At 37.8% G+C, this 17,577-nt stretch overlaps 1 protein-coding gene across 1 annotated transcript; it reads right to left on the bottom strand.

Moving 5' to 3' along the window:
• Positions 1 to 1,532: 1,532 nt before the first annotated feature.
• On the bottom strand, positions 1,533 to 17,042 carry LOC148064881 (heparan sulfate glucosamine 3-O-sulfotransferase 6-like). Its single transcript, XM_087809657.1, has 2 exons — positions 16,217 to 17,042; positions 1,533 to 3,237 (listed from the first exon to the last, which is right to left on the bottom strand). The coding sequence occupies exons 1-2, from the start codon at positions 16,660 to 16,662 to the stop codon at positions 2,619 to 2,621; spliced, it is 1,065 nt and encodes a 354-aa protein (XP_087665783.1). The 5' UTR covers positions 16,663 to 17,042; the 3' UTR covers positions 1,533 to 2,618.
• Between the last annotated feature and the right edge of the window lie 535 nt (positions 17,043 to 17,577).

Below are 17,577 nucleotides of genomic sequence, written 5' to 3'. Positions count from 1 at the left end.
AAGCTCCAAAATGTGTGTTAAATACACTCACTTAAGGTTGTTTTTCTCAGGAAAGTGTGCGGCATTAACGTTAGCTATAGGGCGCAGCTAACGCTAGCACACTCGATTTAAAAAATGTATAGAATTTAGTTGAAAAGTCTTTTTTTTATTAATAAAAGTCAGAAGAGTGAGTTGGTTAAAAAAAACGTTGACTAGAAGAGTCGTTGAAATCTTATAATAGGTTGTTTTTTTTTCCAGTAAAGTGTGTAAAATTAGCATTAGCACAAAGCTAACACTAGCAAACTTTTTTTTGTCAAAAGCAAGGAGTAACTTAAAGAGTTTTTTCTCTTTACAATTTAAGTTTATTTTTTCTTTAAAAAACAAGTTGGAAGAGTTGTTGTTGACCTCATAGATCCATCACTTTGATCGTATTCATTTTCTCAGGAAAGTCACAAAGCAGGAACCTAATTCTAGCGCACTCCTTTTTTTAAGGAAGGAATAAGTTAAAATAATTGGAATATTTAAGTTTATTCTTCATTCCGAAAAATAAAGAAAGTCGTAAATTGGTGAAAATAAAAGTAGACATTAATTAGTTTAAGTCATAGATCCATCACAATTAGCATTAGCACGAAGCTAAAACAAGCAAACTCTTTTTTTTTTAAGCAAGAGGTTATTTAAAAAATAATTTGACAATTTTTTTTCTTAAGAAAACTAATACCAGTTGGAAGAGTCAGTAGGGAGAAAAAAAGATCATCACTTTGATCGTATTCATTTTCTCAGGAAAGTGTGCATCACTGAGCAGGAAGCTAATTCTAGCGCACTCCTTTTTTTTAAGCAACTTATTAGTTAAAATAATTGTAATATTTTAGTTTATTCTTCATTAAAAAAAAAGGTAAAGAAAGTCATGTGAGAAAGTTGGTGAAAAAAAGTTGACTCTAATTAGTTAAAGTCATAGATCCATTGCAATTAGCATTAGCACGAAGCTAATGCAAGCGTGCACATTTTAAAAAAAAAACAAGGAATTAAAATAATAATTAAAACATATTTAAGTTCACTCTTCATTAAGAAAACAAGAGTTAATCGAAAAAAAAAGTTTCACTGCTGAAGTCATTAATCCATCACGGTCGAAAATATGCATTGTTAGCGTTAGCACTCAGCTAACAGAGGCACATTTATATTTATTAAAGACCAGGATTTGGTTAAAAAATAAACATTTTAGTTTTGTTTATCTTAAGCAAACCAAATGTCCCCACTGTGGGAATATCTTATATTATCTTTTAAGTCAAAAAGTGAGATGGTGAACAAAGAATAAGTCGTATTTATGTGTAAATATCTAAACTTAGTCTGGAAAATATTCTCTCCCGCCATCTGTTGTGTGTTTCAGGACCAAAACAAGTCTCTTTTTTTTAGGTATTTTCCTGCCTTCTCTGCTCACGACAGTGTAGCACGACAGACACAACCAACCGCCGCTAATTCCGAGCCCCTATGGGAAGGCGAGGGGGGCCGAGGCGAGCTGACATCTTTGATAATGAAAGGCTACGGTGCAGGACCTACAGCTCCACATGTGGTGGCGCTGAGTGGAAGTGGCAGGATGGGAAGAGAAAACGACGCGGAGGTGGAGGAAGATGGCCGAGAGTCGGAAAAATCCTAGCCGTGAGATTAAGTACAGGAGACAAATGGGAGTTTAAGAGAGAGGCTTGACTCGCACGAACTGGGCCCGGTCGAGGGGAATTAGAGGCTCCGGGCGAGGACCTCGGACATTTTTTTTGCTGAATTTGAGGGTTCGAGTCGGTGGTTTTCCCATGCTTTTTTACAGCTGGCTCGTCCAGTTTCCGCAACAATAAGTCATGTGGACGTTATGTCTCCTGGACCTTGGTTGTTTTTTTTTCCGGAGACGTGATCTATTCTCAAGAAAAGACGAGGAAGTACGATGAGGCAAATAGTGGTTTATCATCACTGTGAGAGACAAATATATGGACAACGCCGTAACAGTACTTCTGTCATTCTGTCATTGAAATAAATACACATTTTATACATATATATATATATTTGTAAAAAAACAACAAAAACAGGTAAAATGAACTATAAATATCAGCTTATTTATAAAAAATAAAGCATGTCAAACAATGTACCCAATATTTTCCTTTAACAACATCACACAAGCCAGTCTTTCCCACAGTTCAACTCTTTCAGGAATTTGGGGCAAGGATCAGCTACTCCAAGTCCTGGTCGTCGGATTAAAAAATTGGGATTTTCTTGTAAAGGTTATCTTTTTCCAAATGCATATCAACCTATTTATGTCCTGTGAGTGGTGCCAGAAAAACCCAAGATGGCGCTAGAATAGCTTAATTAGCCACATGTTATGTGGTCAGTAAGAAGATTGGGAATATTTGGGAATACTCAAAGTAATGTTGAATCTATGTCCCCAACACTTGATCTGAAGAGCTTGCGAAAAAGACTGGTTACATCGTAGCCCTTTACTACTTGTGTAAAGTGCTAATAAACAGCACTTAACGCCAGTTCTCTACCGACACCGGTAAGTCAATACCACTGAGGCGGATTGGTCCCAGTCGGTGGACTTTCAGAAAATCCATCCCTGAGAATGTGTCGTCAAAGAAGGCGAGACAAGGGCGAGAGCTTCAGTCCCAGCTAAAGTCCTGGCCGGTCATCTGGTAGAACTGGTGGTTGAAGGGTCTGTAGAAGTCTCTGAGTCTCTGCAGGACCTCGGCGGGGATCTGAGGATGAGGTCTCCCCTTGGATTTACCCAGACACCGGGGTCGGCTGCTCCCCTCCGGCTTCTTCAGGCAGGGGAACCCTTTGGTCTGGTTGAAGTAGAAGTGCTTGTCGGACACGACCCGCTTCAGGCCCAGGAAGTCCTGCACCCGACCCATCTCCCCGGCGGGATCGGACACCAGCCGCTCGCCGCAAACGAAAAGGAACTGAGACAGAGGGAAGTACTGGAGCCAGTTCTCCAGATGTTTGGCGTACAGGCCGATGCGAACGGCGCTCCACGTGGTGTCGATCAATCCCGTGGAGGCGTTTTTTAAAGCCAGGCTCTGGAAAGACGGCAGCCCGGGGTTTTTGGTGAGCGTCTGGGTGTAGTCCGAGACGGCCCGCGTCACGGGATCCCTGACGACCACGATGAGCTTGGTCTGGCGGTTCATGGTGCAAACGCGACCGGGGGCTTCCTTGGTGACGAAGTAGCTCGGCGTCTTCTCCATGGTGATCTGGCCGTCCAGCGTCCGCGGCATCAGGCTCCTGAACGGGGGTCAAAGGAAACAGTCAGAACTTCCTATATTATGTCTATAATCCCCGATTTCTTAGGCAATTTATAAAGAGCTTTAAAGTAAGTAAGTAAGTAAGTCATTTTTATTTGTATAGCGATTTTCTAGACCAGGGTCACAAAGCGCTTAAACAATCAAAACAATATTCAATAAAGTATATATTTTAAAGATCAAGATAAAACTGATAACACAGCAGGAGGAGCAGCAAGGAAAAGCCTGAACAAATAAAAACGTCTTAAGATGTTTCTTAAAAGAGTCAGTAGATCCATCAAGCGCAAAGAGAGAGGAAGATTGTTCCAAAGCTTAGGAGCAACAGTCTGGAAGGATTGACAGTTTGTTACACTCTGTGGTCAGTTTTCTACAGTGTTGAACAAGAGAAATTTCTTTATCAAACAGACAACACCCAGGTTTCTCAGGCTCAGTGATAGACTGACCTAAGTCACCCAAGTACTGACTCAACCCTGGAACCTTATCATCAGGAGCAATCACCAGAGTTTCAGTTTTGTCCCCATTTACCTGTAGAGTGTTTTCACTCAGTCATTGTTTGATTTCTAGCAAAGCCTCTGGCGCTCAGTTGGATCAAAAGAGCAATAGGGCTGGATGTCATCAGCAAAAATGTGATAAGAAACATCCGGAAATCTCTGAATGATTTTACCGAGGGGAATCAAGTACAGCAAAAACAATAAAGGACCCAGAACAGAACCTTGAGGGACTCCACAATTAAAGCTCCAACAAGTGGTCCATGTGAGTCTAAGCACAAACAGTATGAGCAGGATTCACTTGATTGAAGTTCAGTCTTTACTGGAACAGATTGCGCTGAAACCTGCAACCCGTTCTGGACCTGATGAGTCAAAACCACAAAGATCTAAGAACCACTTAACAGCAATTTTCATCAGATTGCCAACCCCCCCGCCCTCTTTCTCTTCTGTTCCCTCGTTCTCCACCTCGATAGAATTCGACGTACAATTCCCTAAATCATCTTAACCGAGGGGTTCCTGGGATGGCATGTTCCCCGCTGTTCAAACACACGGGTTTGATTCCGACATGTGGAGCGAGGCTTCACGTGCAAAAAGCGCTGACGTGCCGACGCTTGACAGACCGAGCCTGTGTTGTGGTGGATTCCCCCGTCGCACAAACCAATTGTTTAGAATGAAGAAAAAAGGACGATGACTAATGTTTAAAATAGCAAATGAAGTTCTGGAGGTTCGTCTGTTCCCCTTCGCTTTAGGCGGAGCATTACTGGAAACGACAAAACTTTCAAGTGGCTGGCTAACAAAGAATAAACACGTTGTAGAAGCTTTTGGTATGTGATCGCGTTTTAGCCTAGAGTCTGAATGACAGTGACAGGAAGCTTTTTCAGGAGGACCCACTATTTATTTTAAAGGTTCCAATTTTTTAACCGAGTTTTTCTGCGGTCATTTCAGTTTCCTACTCAATTTGGCACGAAATAAGAGTTGGTACGACAAAGATTTATTCTTCACAAACAACCTAAAAGCATGAAGTTTGAGCAATATGTTGAAAGAAAGGATGGATGGTTGAGTATAAGTGTTTCCATAGTACATGGAATGAATAGAAAAGCACAGAGAAAGCGCATACCACCAACAAGGAGCTAATGTGACGTGACTTTATTCATAACGTCATCTTAATTACAGTGATATTACTAGTATGTTGCCAAAACTAAAGCAATACCGTCAACGAACATTTTTGAAAAACAATAACAATATATATTTTCAATTAAAAGTTGATTTATTTAAGTGATTTAATTGCATGTTGTTGTTTTCTTGCTATTTCTGAGTTGAAAAAGGCAGCAGCGGCGGCTAGAGGCCATACAAGTGACTGACAAATCCTTCAATAACTTCCTAAATCCAGATGGAAAAATAAAAGTTTCGGAACAACACACATTTTCTTATTTACAGACTAGCTAAAATGATGAACTTCAAGCAAAAATAAATATAAATAAATAAATATAAATTAGAGCGTTACTACTAGGCCACCACTGACATTATCAGTTGCCAAAACTATAGCTATACCATAATTAAAAAAAACAACAATACATGTTTTCACAATGAAAAGTTGATTCAAGTTGGTTACTTTAAATTACTTTTTTTTTTTTTTTAACTATTTATTGAGACTTTTGCAACAGCGGCTAGAGGCCATACAAGTGACTGACAAATCCTTCAAAACTTTCCTGAATCCAGATGGAACTATAATATATAATAATCATTTTTTCATAGTTTTTATCGTTATTATCTTCATTTATTATTGTTTTACAATACGTTTGTCCTGCTAAAACAACTAACAGTTGCCTAAATGTGGGAAGAATAAAGGAATATCAATCAATTAATCAATTAAAACAACACAAAAATACGAAAAACAGTCCAATTGTTAGGATATCCTGATGTTTTCAATGAATTATGTTCATCCATTCTCTAGTAATTTAGTGGCAGATCATGCTCAACAACCAAATAACTTGACAAATCTGCGGAACAAAACGCACAATCGCTGAAACAACTTAACAAATTTGCGGAACAAAACGCACAATCACTGAAACAACTTGACAAATTCACAGAACAAAATGACAATCGTTGAAACAACTTGAGAAATCTGCGGAACAAAACACACAATCGCTGAAACAACTTGACAAATTCACGGAACAAAACACACAATCGCTGAAACAACTTGACAAATTCACGGAAAAATACGCACAATTGCTGAAACAACTTAACAAATTCACGGAACAAAACACACAATCGCCGAAATAACTTGACAAATCTGCGGAACAAAACGCACAATCGCTGAAACAACTTAACAAATTTGCGGAACAAAACGCACAATCACTGAAACAACTTGACAAATTCACAGAACAAAATGACAATCGTTGAAACAACTTGAGAAATCTGCGGAACAAAACACACAATCGCTGAAACAACTTGACAAATTCACGGAACAAAACACACAATCGCTGAAACAACTTGACAAATTCACGGAACAATACGCACAATTGCTGAAACAACTTAAAAAATTCACGGAACAAAACACACAATCGCTGAAAAATCTTGACAAATTCACAGAACAAAACACACACAATCGCTGAATAAAACTTAACAAATTCACGGAACAAAACACACAATCGCTGAAACAACTTAACAAATTCACGGAACAAAACACACAATCGCTGAAACAACTTAACAAATTCACAGAACAAAACACACAATCGCTAAAACAACTTAACAAATTCACAGAACAAAACACACAATCGCTGAAACACCTTAACAAATTCACTGAACAACACACAAAGTCGCTCACACAACTTAACAAATTCACTGAACATTCAAAACACACAATCGTTAGAAAACACACAATCACAAGTGTTTGTTCAGATACTTCAAAATACCAGCAACTTAACAAATTCACGGAACAACACACAAAGTCGCTTAAACAACTTTGAAATTCAAGAACATTCAAAACACACTTCTGGAAAACACACAATCGCAACGAATGTGCGATTTGTTCCATTAATTTGTGCAGTTGTTTCGTGTGTTTTGTTTTATGAATTTGTCATTTGTTTTCAGTGACGGTGTGTCTTACTTCTGGGGTTTTTTTTGTTCTGCACCTCTCAGTCACACTACCAACTTCTAGTGTTACCACCCCACCTGCGACACCATTTGTGACGTCGTCAAGACGCCATCATTTCCTTGTTTACTGGCAGGTAAACAACATTCTGCTTCACGTTGCGTTGCCAAGGAAACGTCCCATCACAGACGACTCAATTAAGATATTTTGCCACCACAGACCAGAGGCGGCGGTGCGTAGCGAACCCGACCACAGCGCTGACTCGACACATTAGCGTGGAGCTCCCCGCTGCTGAAAAGGATGTCGAGCATTCCCTCCCTGAAGTGCTCCCGGTCCTGATCCTGCTGCTGATACGGAGCTAGACAGTCTGGATCACACGATTAAATACCAGCATCAACCCCCGAGAAACAAGGATGTGGCCACGAGACTTCCTGCTTCCACGGTGAAGGGGGCGACCGCCCACTTGGAGCGCCGCGAGTCAACCTTTTTAATACCGTCCTTTACTAACGTGAGAACCTCAGTAGTTTTCCTGGTATTATTACCGTGTAAAGTACATGATGCATTGGAAAATAAAAGAAAACAAGTTAAGAATACTTGAATTAATACCAATTACTCTTAATTCACAAGTGGTCAATTTGGCAAGAATATATTGAAATAAAATACAAAATGTCGGGAAAAAGGGGAATCATATGATGTTTCCTATGAATATTATACAGGAAAAACTATATTATATATATATTTTAGGTTATTTAAGCTTTGGAACGATCTTCCTCTCTCTTTGCGCTTGATGGATCTACTGACTCCTTTAAGAAACATCTTAAGACGTTTCTATTTGTTCAGGCTTTTCCTTGATTTTCTGGAACTCCTGTGTTGTTCTCAGTATTATCTTGATCTTTAATGTATGTACTTTTTTGAGTATTGTTTTGATTGTTTAAGCGCTTTGTGACCCTGGTCTCGAAAAGCGCTATATAAATAAATATTACTTACTTACTTACTTACTATTTATACATTAAACAAATAGTGCACACAACAGTTTCAAAAAGATTGGAACGTCAGATGGATGTTCTTTCTTTTAATCCTTCCTTGTTGTTGGATAAATATGGCTAATCTGTGATCGGGTAAATATTTTGTGTTTTCTTCATTGTCAAGAAAAATGTTCTATTAAAAGTGTAGGTTCTGTCCTATAAATTGAAAACATTGAAAATAAAAAAGTCCTAGAACGAGTACAGGATTCTGTTGCTATCAGATAACAAAGAACAGATACAATGCTACAATTATTTAGCAACAATGCTAACTACTGTGATGTCAATCCCTAAAAGTAATCTGAGCAGAAACTGAAAATATACAAAAATAAAATGAATCAAAATACTGATTGCTTGTTTGGAGGAGATGTACTAATACAATAGAAACTGAAAACAGTTGAAATGATGGAATAAAGAAGAAAGACTGATGAAGAAAAAGAAGAAAAGGAAGAAGAAAAAAAAAGAATTTGTAGTAGAAGTAGAAGAAATAGTAGTGGGAGTAGAAGAAGCAGTAGTAGAAGTAGAAGTATTAGTAGTAGAAGTAGAAGAAGTAGTAGAATTAGTAGTGGAAGAAGTAATAGTAGAATTAGTAGTAGAAGTAGAATAAGTAGTGGTAGAAGTAGTAGTAGAAGTAGAAGAAGTAGTAAAGGGAGTAGAAGAAGTAGTAGAAATAGTAGTAGAAGTAAAATATGTAGTGGTAGAAGTAGAAGAAGTAGTATAGGGAGTATAAGAAGTAATAGGATTAGTAGTAGAAGTAGTATTATAATTAATAGTAGAAGTAGACGATGTAGTAGTAGAAGTAGAAGAAGTTTTAGTCGAAGTAAAATAATTAGTAGTAGAAGTAGAAGAAGTAGCAGTAGAATTAGTAGTGGGAGTAGAAGAAGTAGTAGAATTACTAGAAGTAGTACAGTTATTAGGAGAAGTAGAAGTAATAGTAGAATAAAGTAGAATAAGTAAAAGAAGTAGTATAATAATTAGTAGTAGAATTGCAAGTAGAATTAGTAGTAGAAGTAGAAGTAGTAGAATTAGTAGTAGAAGTTGAATAAGTAATAGAAGTATTACAATAATTAGTAATTTAATTATAAGTAGTCGTAGAATTAGTAGTAGAAGTAGTGGAAGTAGTAGAACTATTAGTAGACGTATAATGCCTTCAGCATTTACACAATTATTATCTAAAAAAAAAAGAAATAGACACAAGTTTCCCATAATGTCTTTAAACAAATGCTCTTTTATTTTGAAAAGCCTGGAGGAAGAACTTCAACTGTGTCTTTTTTCAATTAAGAGAGAAATAAATATTGTCCTGACGGGAATTATTTGTTTATAAGTCGAGCTCAAACACTACTGAATGAGCGCTTCATGAATTCCAAGAGGAAATATAACTGTTTTCTTATTCAATATTCTGTTGTTATTCTTCTCTGGAGATGGCAGTGCATCGGAGCATGACTACCAAGCCTCAGCAGCGTCTCATTTTGGCCAGAGTGGTTTTTTTTCAACGCGGCACAGTCCTGCAGCAGGAGAACTCAGGAATGGCATGACTCGAAGCCGTTGTGAGATTTTATGAGTGGCCCAAAATTGACCACAGAGCGTTTTAAAATTATTGTAATTGGGTCCATATGGGGTGAGAGTCTGGGCCTTTCCAAAACCTTGAAGCGCCACCAAGAGTCCGCTCCTGCCAAAAGAACTCGGCAGCGGCATTAAAAACTCTACTCGGAACCACTTCCTGGTCTGTAACACCAATCAGCTGGTCGGGCTGCGTCGCTAATGGCCTCCGGGCGGCGCACCAAACGAGGTGTCCAGAATATCACCCTGGTTTTTTTAGCAAAGCAGTGGCCCTTGAACACTAAAACAGCTTCACGTTCACTGTTAAAGATCCAGACTGACACGTAAGTGTGTTAATCTGCTCCTGGAAACACTGAAGTCAAATACAGCGGGAGGATTTTGCGGCGATGGGATCTCCATAAAAACATCTTATTAAACATTTTCATTTAATAGATGTAAAAAATAAATCATTTAATATGAAGATATATTAACAATTAAAATGACTATATCAAAACATTTTTTACTGACACTAACCTACCTACCTACTTACCTACCTACCTTCCTACCTACCTACCTACCTACCTACCTACCTACCTACCTACCTACCTACCTACCTACCTACCTACCTACCTACTTACCTACCTACCTTCCTACCTACCTACCTTCCTACCTACCTACCTACCTACCTACCTACCTACCTACCTACCTACCTACCTACCTACCTGCCTACCTGCCTACCTGCCTACCTACCTACCTACCTGCCTACCGACTGACCTTCCGACTATCGTCAGACCAACCTACCTACCTACCTACCTACCTACCTACCTACCTATCTATCTACCTACCTACTTACCTACCTACCTACCTACCTACCTACCTACCTACCTACCTACCTACCTACCTACCTACCTACATACCTACCTACCTACCTACCTACCTGCCTGCCTGCCGAACGACCAACCACAGACCGACTGACCGACCTACCTACCTACCTACCTACCTGCCTACCGACCGACCGACCGACCAACCGTCCGACCAACCTACCTACCTACCAACCTACCTTCCTACATACCTACCGACCTAACTAGCAATACGAGACGTATCACGGGCAACGATACGATATTTTCTCTACATTTTTATATATTGTGAGACTGTAGGAACAAAAATAAATATGTCATATATATATATATATAGGTTTTCATGATGCTTTCATTTGTTTTGAAACTAAATGATGTCCAAACTTCAGCTTTAAAAGCTGTTGGAGTCGACTGTATCCTCTCGTCCTCAGTCACTTCATTGTACGAATAAGGTAATTACTAACTAGGCCGGAAGCTTAATAGCGACACCGTCATTTTTTTCATGTTTTCAAGTGTAAATATAAAATCAAGTTATTTAATTGAAATATAAACCATGAAATAAAACTTTATTTGGAAGCCTAACATTTTTTTTTTATTGTTATTTCGGAGAAAACAAACGATACAGTGCTGTTGAGTGTCCATATATGATCGTGATATAAATATCGCAATATATAGCGGTATATAAGGCGGAAACATGGGATACAAAAATGTCCCCTTCATTTTCATACAAGTCCATACGTCCTGTACTCAAGGTCATAACAATTGGCAGCGCTCCCCTTGAAGGACTTACATTGTATTTCCAACATCAATCCAATCAGTCGAGGCCTTCAGTGTCAGGACGCTCCATTAAGCAGCTGTCAATACATTGATTTTATCCCATAGAAATGCGTCACTAAATTAAAGTCTTCAAGGTATTATTTGAAATGTAAACGAAAGAGTGAAGCAAGAGTGAAGATGGTTTGTTTCACTAGTTCGACTGTGTCCTTTGATGTGTTTCCGACATGTTTGCTGTGATCTCTAAAGAAAGCAGACGCTCGGCAGCATCAATGCCCCTTTAATACCTTCAAGACACCGACCGACACAAGAAGTCATGAGTTACTTGTTCCAGACCCGCGTCATGGTGACAAAGCCGTGACAATCAGAACCAGTGTGCCATGGAAAGCTGAGGTTTTCCTAATTTTCTGCGGCCGCTCTCATGTGCCATATGAAACTCATCACTCCACATAGCCTCCTTAAAGCCATAAAACAACACAGAAAAATCATTAAACCCTTGCTTCATTTTTTGAATGCACTGCTTGTGGCTTTTCCATTCCCGTAATGACTCTTATGCACACATGCAAACAAGGGGCGCAGGGACAGGCGGGCGGGGGGGAAACATTGACTGGATAGCTCAGATTTTAGCAATGGAAACAGACATAAAATGCAGTTTTAAATGTTTCCCAGAGAATACAATGAAGCTACTGGTGGAGACATGGAGGTGTAGATTACTACCATTCATATAAACTATAGGAAAGTGGTTAACATTAGCATGAAGCTATGAAGTGTAGCTGGCAGGCAGCAGGCCTACCTACCAAGCAACCAAGCAACCAGCCCGCCTTCTTGCCTGCCTGCCAGCCTACCTACCAACCACGCAACCAACCAACCAGCCTGCCTTCCTGCCTGCCTTCCTGCCAAGAAACCAACCAACCAGCCAGCCTGCCTGCCTGCCTGTCTGCCTCCGTACCTACAGAGCAACCAACCAACCAGCTTGTCTTCCTGGCTGCCCGCCTTCCTGCCAAGCAACCAAGCAACAAGCCTGCCTGCCTACCTACCTGCCAACCAACCAACCAGCCTGCCTGCCTGCCTACCTGCCAACCAACCAAGCAACCAGCCTGCCTGCCTGCCTACCTACCTGCCAACCAACCAGCCTGCTGCCTACCTACCTGCCAACCAACCAAGCAACCAGCCTGCCTGTCTACCTACCTGCCAACCAACCAAGCAACCAGCCTGCCTGCCTGCCTACCTTCCTACCTGCCAACCAACCAAGCAACCAACCAGCCTGCTGCCTACCTACCTGCCAACCAACCAACCAACCAACCAACCAGCCTGCCTGCCTAGCAACCAACCAGCCTGCCTGCCTGCCTGCCTGCCAACCAACCAACCAAAACAGCCTGCCTGCCTACCTACCTGCCAACTAACCAACCAACCAGCCTGCCTGCCTGCCTATCTACCTGCTTAACTTATTTATAATTTTCTTCAGATCTATTCACAATCTTTGTATGATTGTTTCCACATGTGACAGATGAAAAGAGGGAGCTTGACTGTTCCACACTTTTGAGCTTCTGACACGAACTATCACACTTTGAGTGAGTCACGGGGGATGAAAGTGAGTAGATTTCCCCTGATTTTAAGATTCAGTGACAACATGCGAATCCTGCTTCAGTGATTTCATCCAAGATCATGTTTTTTAGCTCTTTTTTTGTTAAAAACCTTTGCCACTCTTGGCCATTCAAACAGATGCTGGCATGTGTGAAGTTGAATCAACAAAGTAGAGAAAAGTGAATTAACAGAGTATCTTTGTTGTGTTGTTTACAAGGCTTCTCTGAGAGCACCGAGCAAACGACACCATTAAAGCCGAGCGGCTTTACAACGGCAGTCTGGCTAATTAAAAACTCACAGAAACACACATAAAAAAAAAAACATGGCCTGGAAGCAGCAGGTTCTGCCACAAGTATTTCCACGTACAGATGGTAGACGCGAGGATGCAGAGTGTTGCTCAGGAAAAGGTGTAAATAGGCGAAGAGATCACTAGGCAAAGTGTAAACAGATGTTCCTTCACTTCCACTTCCTCTTGATAAAGAAAAGTCTTGATTGTCAGGAAACTTTAGTTTTTTCCTTGTTTCAAGTGTTTTTTAAGTGTCTCTTAGTTTAATATTCTTTACTAATCTCACGTAGAAAAGTGTACATTTCAAAGAGAATAGTCAAAGAATTTCACATCAATTTTAAATAAATAAAAATACACAATGTCCAATGAGATTAAATGCAAAATAGAAAAATAAAATCTTGTAAAATATGTAAAATATAAAATATTGAAGATAAAAAAAAAAAACAATTTAGAATCTTGGATTTTATATATATATTTTATACTTAAACGAACTAAACTATTACTAAACACTTTCCTCCTCAATAGTCTTTTTGTGTGTAATGTGATATCGAGCAGGTGTTTTCATGTATTTTATTAAAAAACTATTCAATTTATGTAATTTTTAGCTACTTAATATAAGCTTTTTTTATTTTCTCATACTCAATCCATATTTCAACTTAATTCAGCGTTAAAATCTTTCTAAGTTTACTATTTTTACACCTTAAGATGAAGTTTTTGCTGCATAAATAGCAAGAAACCAATTGCACTCACAGTTTAATCAAACAACACTTTGTACTTTGTGTCTTTTCTTTGGTTAATTTGCCCTGATTTCTTGTTTTTACTGTCTCAAAATTGCATTGTTGTCATTATAGACTCTTTAATCTTAAAGTACAAGTTTTTCAGTAAGTTATGAAATATTTGATGAAAGTACTTGAAGCAGAAACATGAGTCTGTTTACATGACAGGTATTTACAATCCAGTGCTGAACCATAATAGAGGACGTCCAACACGTCGTGGGATATAAATGGAGTTTAGATGACGGGCAGATGTCAGGAAGATGAAGTGCACCTCACACACCTTCTCGGTTCAACGAGGTTCTGGAGAATATTGGTGATTAAGAAGAACCTTCAGTCACTCAGGGATGTTATTGACAGGAGGAATCTGGGAGAATAACAGCTCATCCATCACTCAGTGACTCAACGTGGACGTCGATCCTGGTGAATTTATGATCGATATTATCTCTAATGAGTGAAGCACGAGGAGTAAACATGTATATCTGACAAATGAAGGTTTAAAAGAATACGTATCAACAGCTATTATGACTAACTTACCATCCAAACTACTGAACTATCTTACGGTATTCAGTACTGACGTTAGCTACTTTTGACCCTTTTGTCCCACAAACCATCCATTAAAGTCTCATTAATTTAATTAAGTATAAGTTCTTCTGAATAAATGAAATGATACATTATGCTAGTACTGATGTGAGCCACAATGCTAACTATAGCAAATTATTTTGTATACTACAATATCTTTTTCTTAATGTACTCAAAATTAAGCTTAGTCATTCTTAATTATGTGTCTTGTTATTTTTTATTTCAAATATGTGTTCTTTATTGAATAATACATTAGAAATGTTGATACTTATGCTAGCACTGTTGTTAGCCCCAATGCTAACCATAGCAAACAACTTTGTTTATACATTTTCTTAATGTATTCAAAATTAAGCTTAGCCAGTCCTAAGAAAGCGTCTCATTATATTTTATTTCAATTATATGTTCTCTATTGAATAATACATTAGAAATGTTGCTACTTATGCTAGCACTGATGTTCGCCACGATTATGATCCACAACGAACAATATTGTAAGTTTTATTTCTTCTTCTTTAAATATTTGTCAAATTTAGTTAAGCCATTACTAAGTCTGTCGTGTCTATATTATTTTTGTAAACAATGACATTGAAAAATATATTTAAAATGTTGCTACTTATGCTAGCACTGATGTTATCAACAGTGGTAACTATATTTGTACGTGTCTCGTAATTTTCATTTAAAATATGTTCGCCTTATTAAATATAGAACAAATGTCGCAATTTATACTACCACTGATGTTAGCCGCAGTCTATAGCGTACAATATTTTTTATTTCGATTTTTACACATCAAGCTCAGCCATTCTTGGAAATGTGTCTACTAATTAATAAAAAAAAGTTTCTCATTGAATTGTATATTTTAAAAGTTGCTAGGAATGCTAGAACCGATGGTAGCCAACAATTTATTTTAGTTTATTTAACGTATTCAAAACTTAGCTTTGTCATTCTTAAGACTGTGGCTTGTTTTGCCAAGATCTTTTTTTTTAATACGTTTGACTGGTGGATGTATTGAAGGTATTCAAAATGTTGCTACTTATGCTAGCACTAATGTTAGCCAAAATGCTAACAATAGCAAACAATTTTTTTTTACTGAATATTGGTTTATTTTAGTGATCTTTACTTACTGTACTAAAAATGTAGCTTTGTCATTGTCAATAATTATTAATTGTATTTTAATTAAGTTTGCCTTAATTAATACAGTTTTAGGAATGCATGTTATTATTATTTTTATTTTCCTTTTAATACATTTGCCTGTTTAAATATTATATTAAAAATGTTGCTACTTATGCTAGCACTCATGTTAGCCAAAATGCAAACTATAACCAACAAAAATGTTTACTGAATATTGGTTTATTTTAGAGATCTTTACTTATTCTACTCAAAATGTAGCTTTGTCATTGTCAATAATTATTATTTGTATTTTAATTAAGTTTGCCTTAATGAATACAGTTTTAGGAATGCATATTATTTCTATTTTATTTTCCTTTTAATACGTTTGCCTGTTTAAATATTATATTAAAAATGTTGCTACTTATGCTAGCACTCATGTTAGCCAAAATGCTAACTATAACAAACAAAAATGTTTACTGAATATTGGTTTATTTTAGTGATCTTTACTTATTCTACTCAAAATGTAGCTTTGTCATTGTCAATAATTATTATTTGTATTTTAATTAAGTTTGTCTAAATTAATACAGTTTTAGGAATGCATGTTATTAATATTTTGGGTCCTTTTAATATGTTTGCCTGATTGACAAATATATATAAAATGTTGCCACAATTCAAACTATAGCAAAAGAAATGTGTACATAATTGAGTTTTTTTCAATGGAATAACTTTATTAATGTTTACCTGAGATTCATATTTATGAGATGTGTTAAACAGCATTATTAAAATATATCATAATAAATAAATGACAGTTTTTAGGCTCATCTAAAAAAAAGGTTAGACTTGTTGAAGTTGCTCGTACCTGTACCACTCCAGACCCCGGTCGTATAACCTGTCGAAAAAGTGGGGTTCGGCCCCCACCGCCCTGACGTCCGGGTGGATCCTCAGGAACTCCAGCAGGGCTCGGGTCCCCCCTTTCTTCACCCCGATGATGATCGCCTGAGGGAACCTCTTGCTCCCGAACGTGTTGGACACCGGGATGTTCCGAGTCCCGCTCTCTTGTCTCGTCGGTTCCGACACCTGAGCCGCGTCCGTCCGGTTCCGGGCCGCCAGGAGACGCGGCGAAAAGGAGGGTCGCGGATCCTCATCCCCCAAAGTTGGCCCGGAGTAGAAAGTTCTCGGAGTGGCCGAGTCGCAGATCCCAGAGAGGCAGTAGAAGAAGTAGGTGAAGACCAGGAGCATGGTCAAGAAAACCGAGCCTTTGGACAGAACCTTGGCGCAGTTGAACCTGACTCCACTACATCCCATGAGTCGACCTCCTGCTCGGTGCTGAAGAGCAGAAACTGAGACCGCATGCTTCTCCTCCCACCTGGACCTTCTCCCCTCACGAGTTTACATCCATGGACTTGTTGCGTTTTGGAGTCAAAAACTTGAGCGAAAAAAACAAGTTCATGATCCGTGGTGTTGATCCAGTCAATGTCAACTAGTAGTAGTGCAGTCAGGAGGTCCAATAGTATGTCATTGAAGGTTCCGAGGAGCCCTCCCCTTCAGCCCAGTCTCCACCCTGCTCTGGTGGATCATCGTGTCTGGTGACCTCATTCAAGAGGTGCCTTGAAGCTCTAACGACTTTATTTATTATTTAAAAATACACTTTTTACATTCTTTAATAATCCAAACACACGTTTCATAAAAATTAACAAATACTGACAAAAGAAAATTATGTTACACCTCTGAATAAAATATATATATATATATATATATATATATATATATATATATATATATATATATATATATATAAATAACACAATAACAGGAAAAATATAGTATATATATATATATATATATATATATATATAGTATATATTTATATATACTATATATATATATACAAATTTTTTATTTTTTTATTTAATATATATATATATATATATTTAATTTCCTGTTATTGTGTTATTTTTATATAACACAATAACAGGAAAAATATACTATAGTATATATATATATATATATATATATATATAATACCAGCAGATAAATTCATGTTAAGCACCCTATTTTAGACATAATTTACACATTCATTTTTAACCTTTTATGTTTTCCCATTAAAATATTGCTTTCAATTTGATATTAGAAATTAAAGTGTGTAAATAAATTGGGGATTTACAGGATTTATTTCTTTAGAAATCACATATGTATATGTATGTTACCAACTTCATATAT

The sequence above is a fragment of the Callionymus lyra genome, chromosome 15 (assembly GCF_982586985.1).
Source record: "Callionymus lyra chromosome 15, fCalLyr1.hap1.1, whole genome shotgun sequence".
Taxonomy (NCBI): Eukaryota; Metazoa; Chordata; class Actinopteri; order Syngnathiformes; family Callionymidae; genus Callionymus; species Callionymus lyra.
This window is presented reverse-complemented; position numbering and strand designations above follow the sequence as displayed.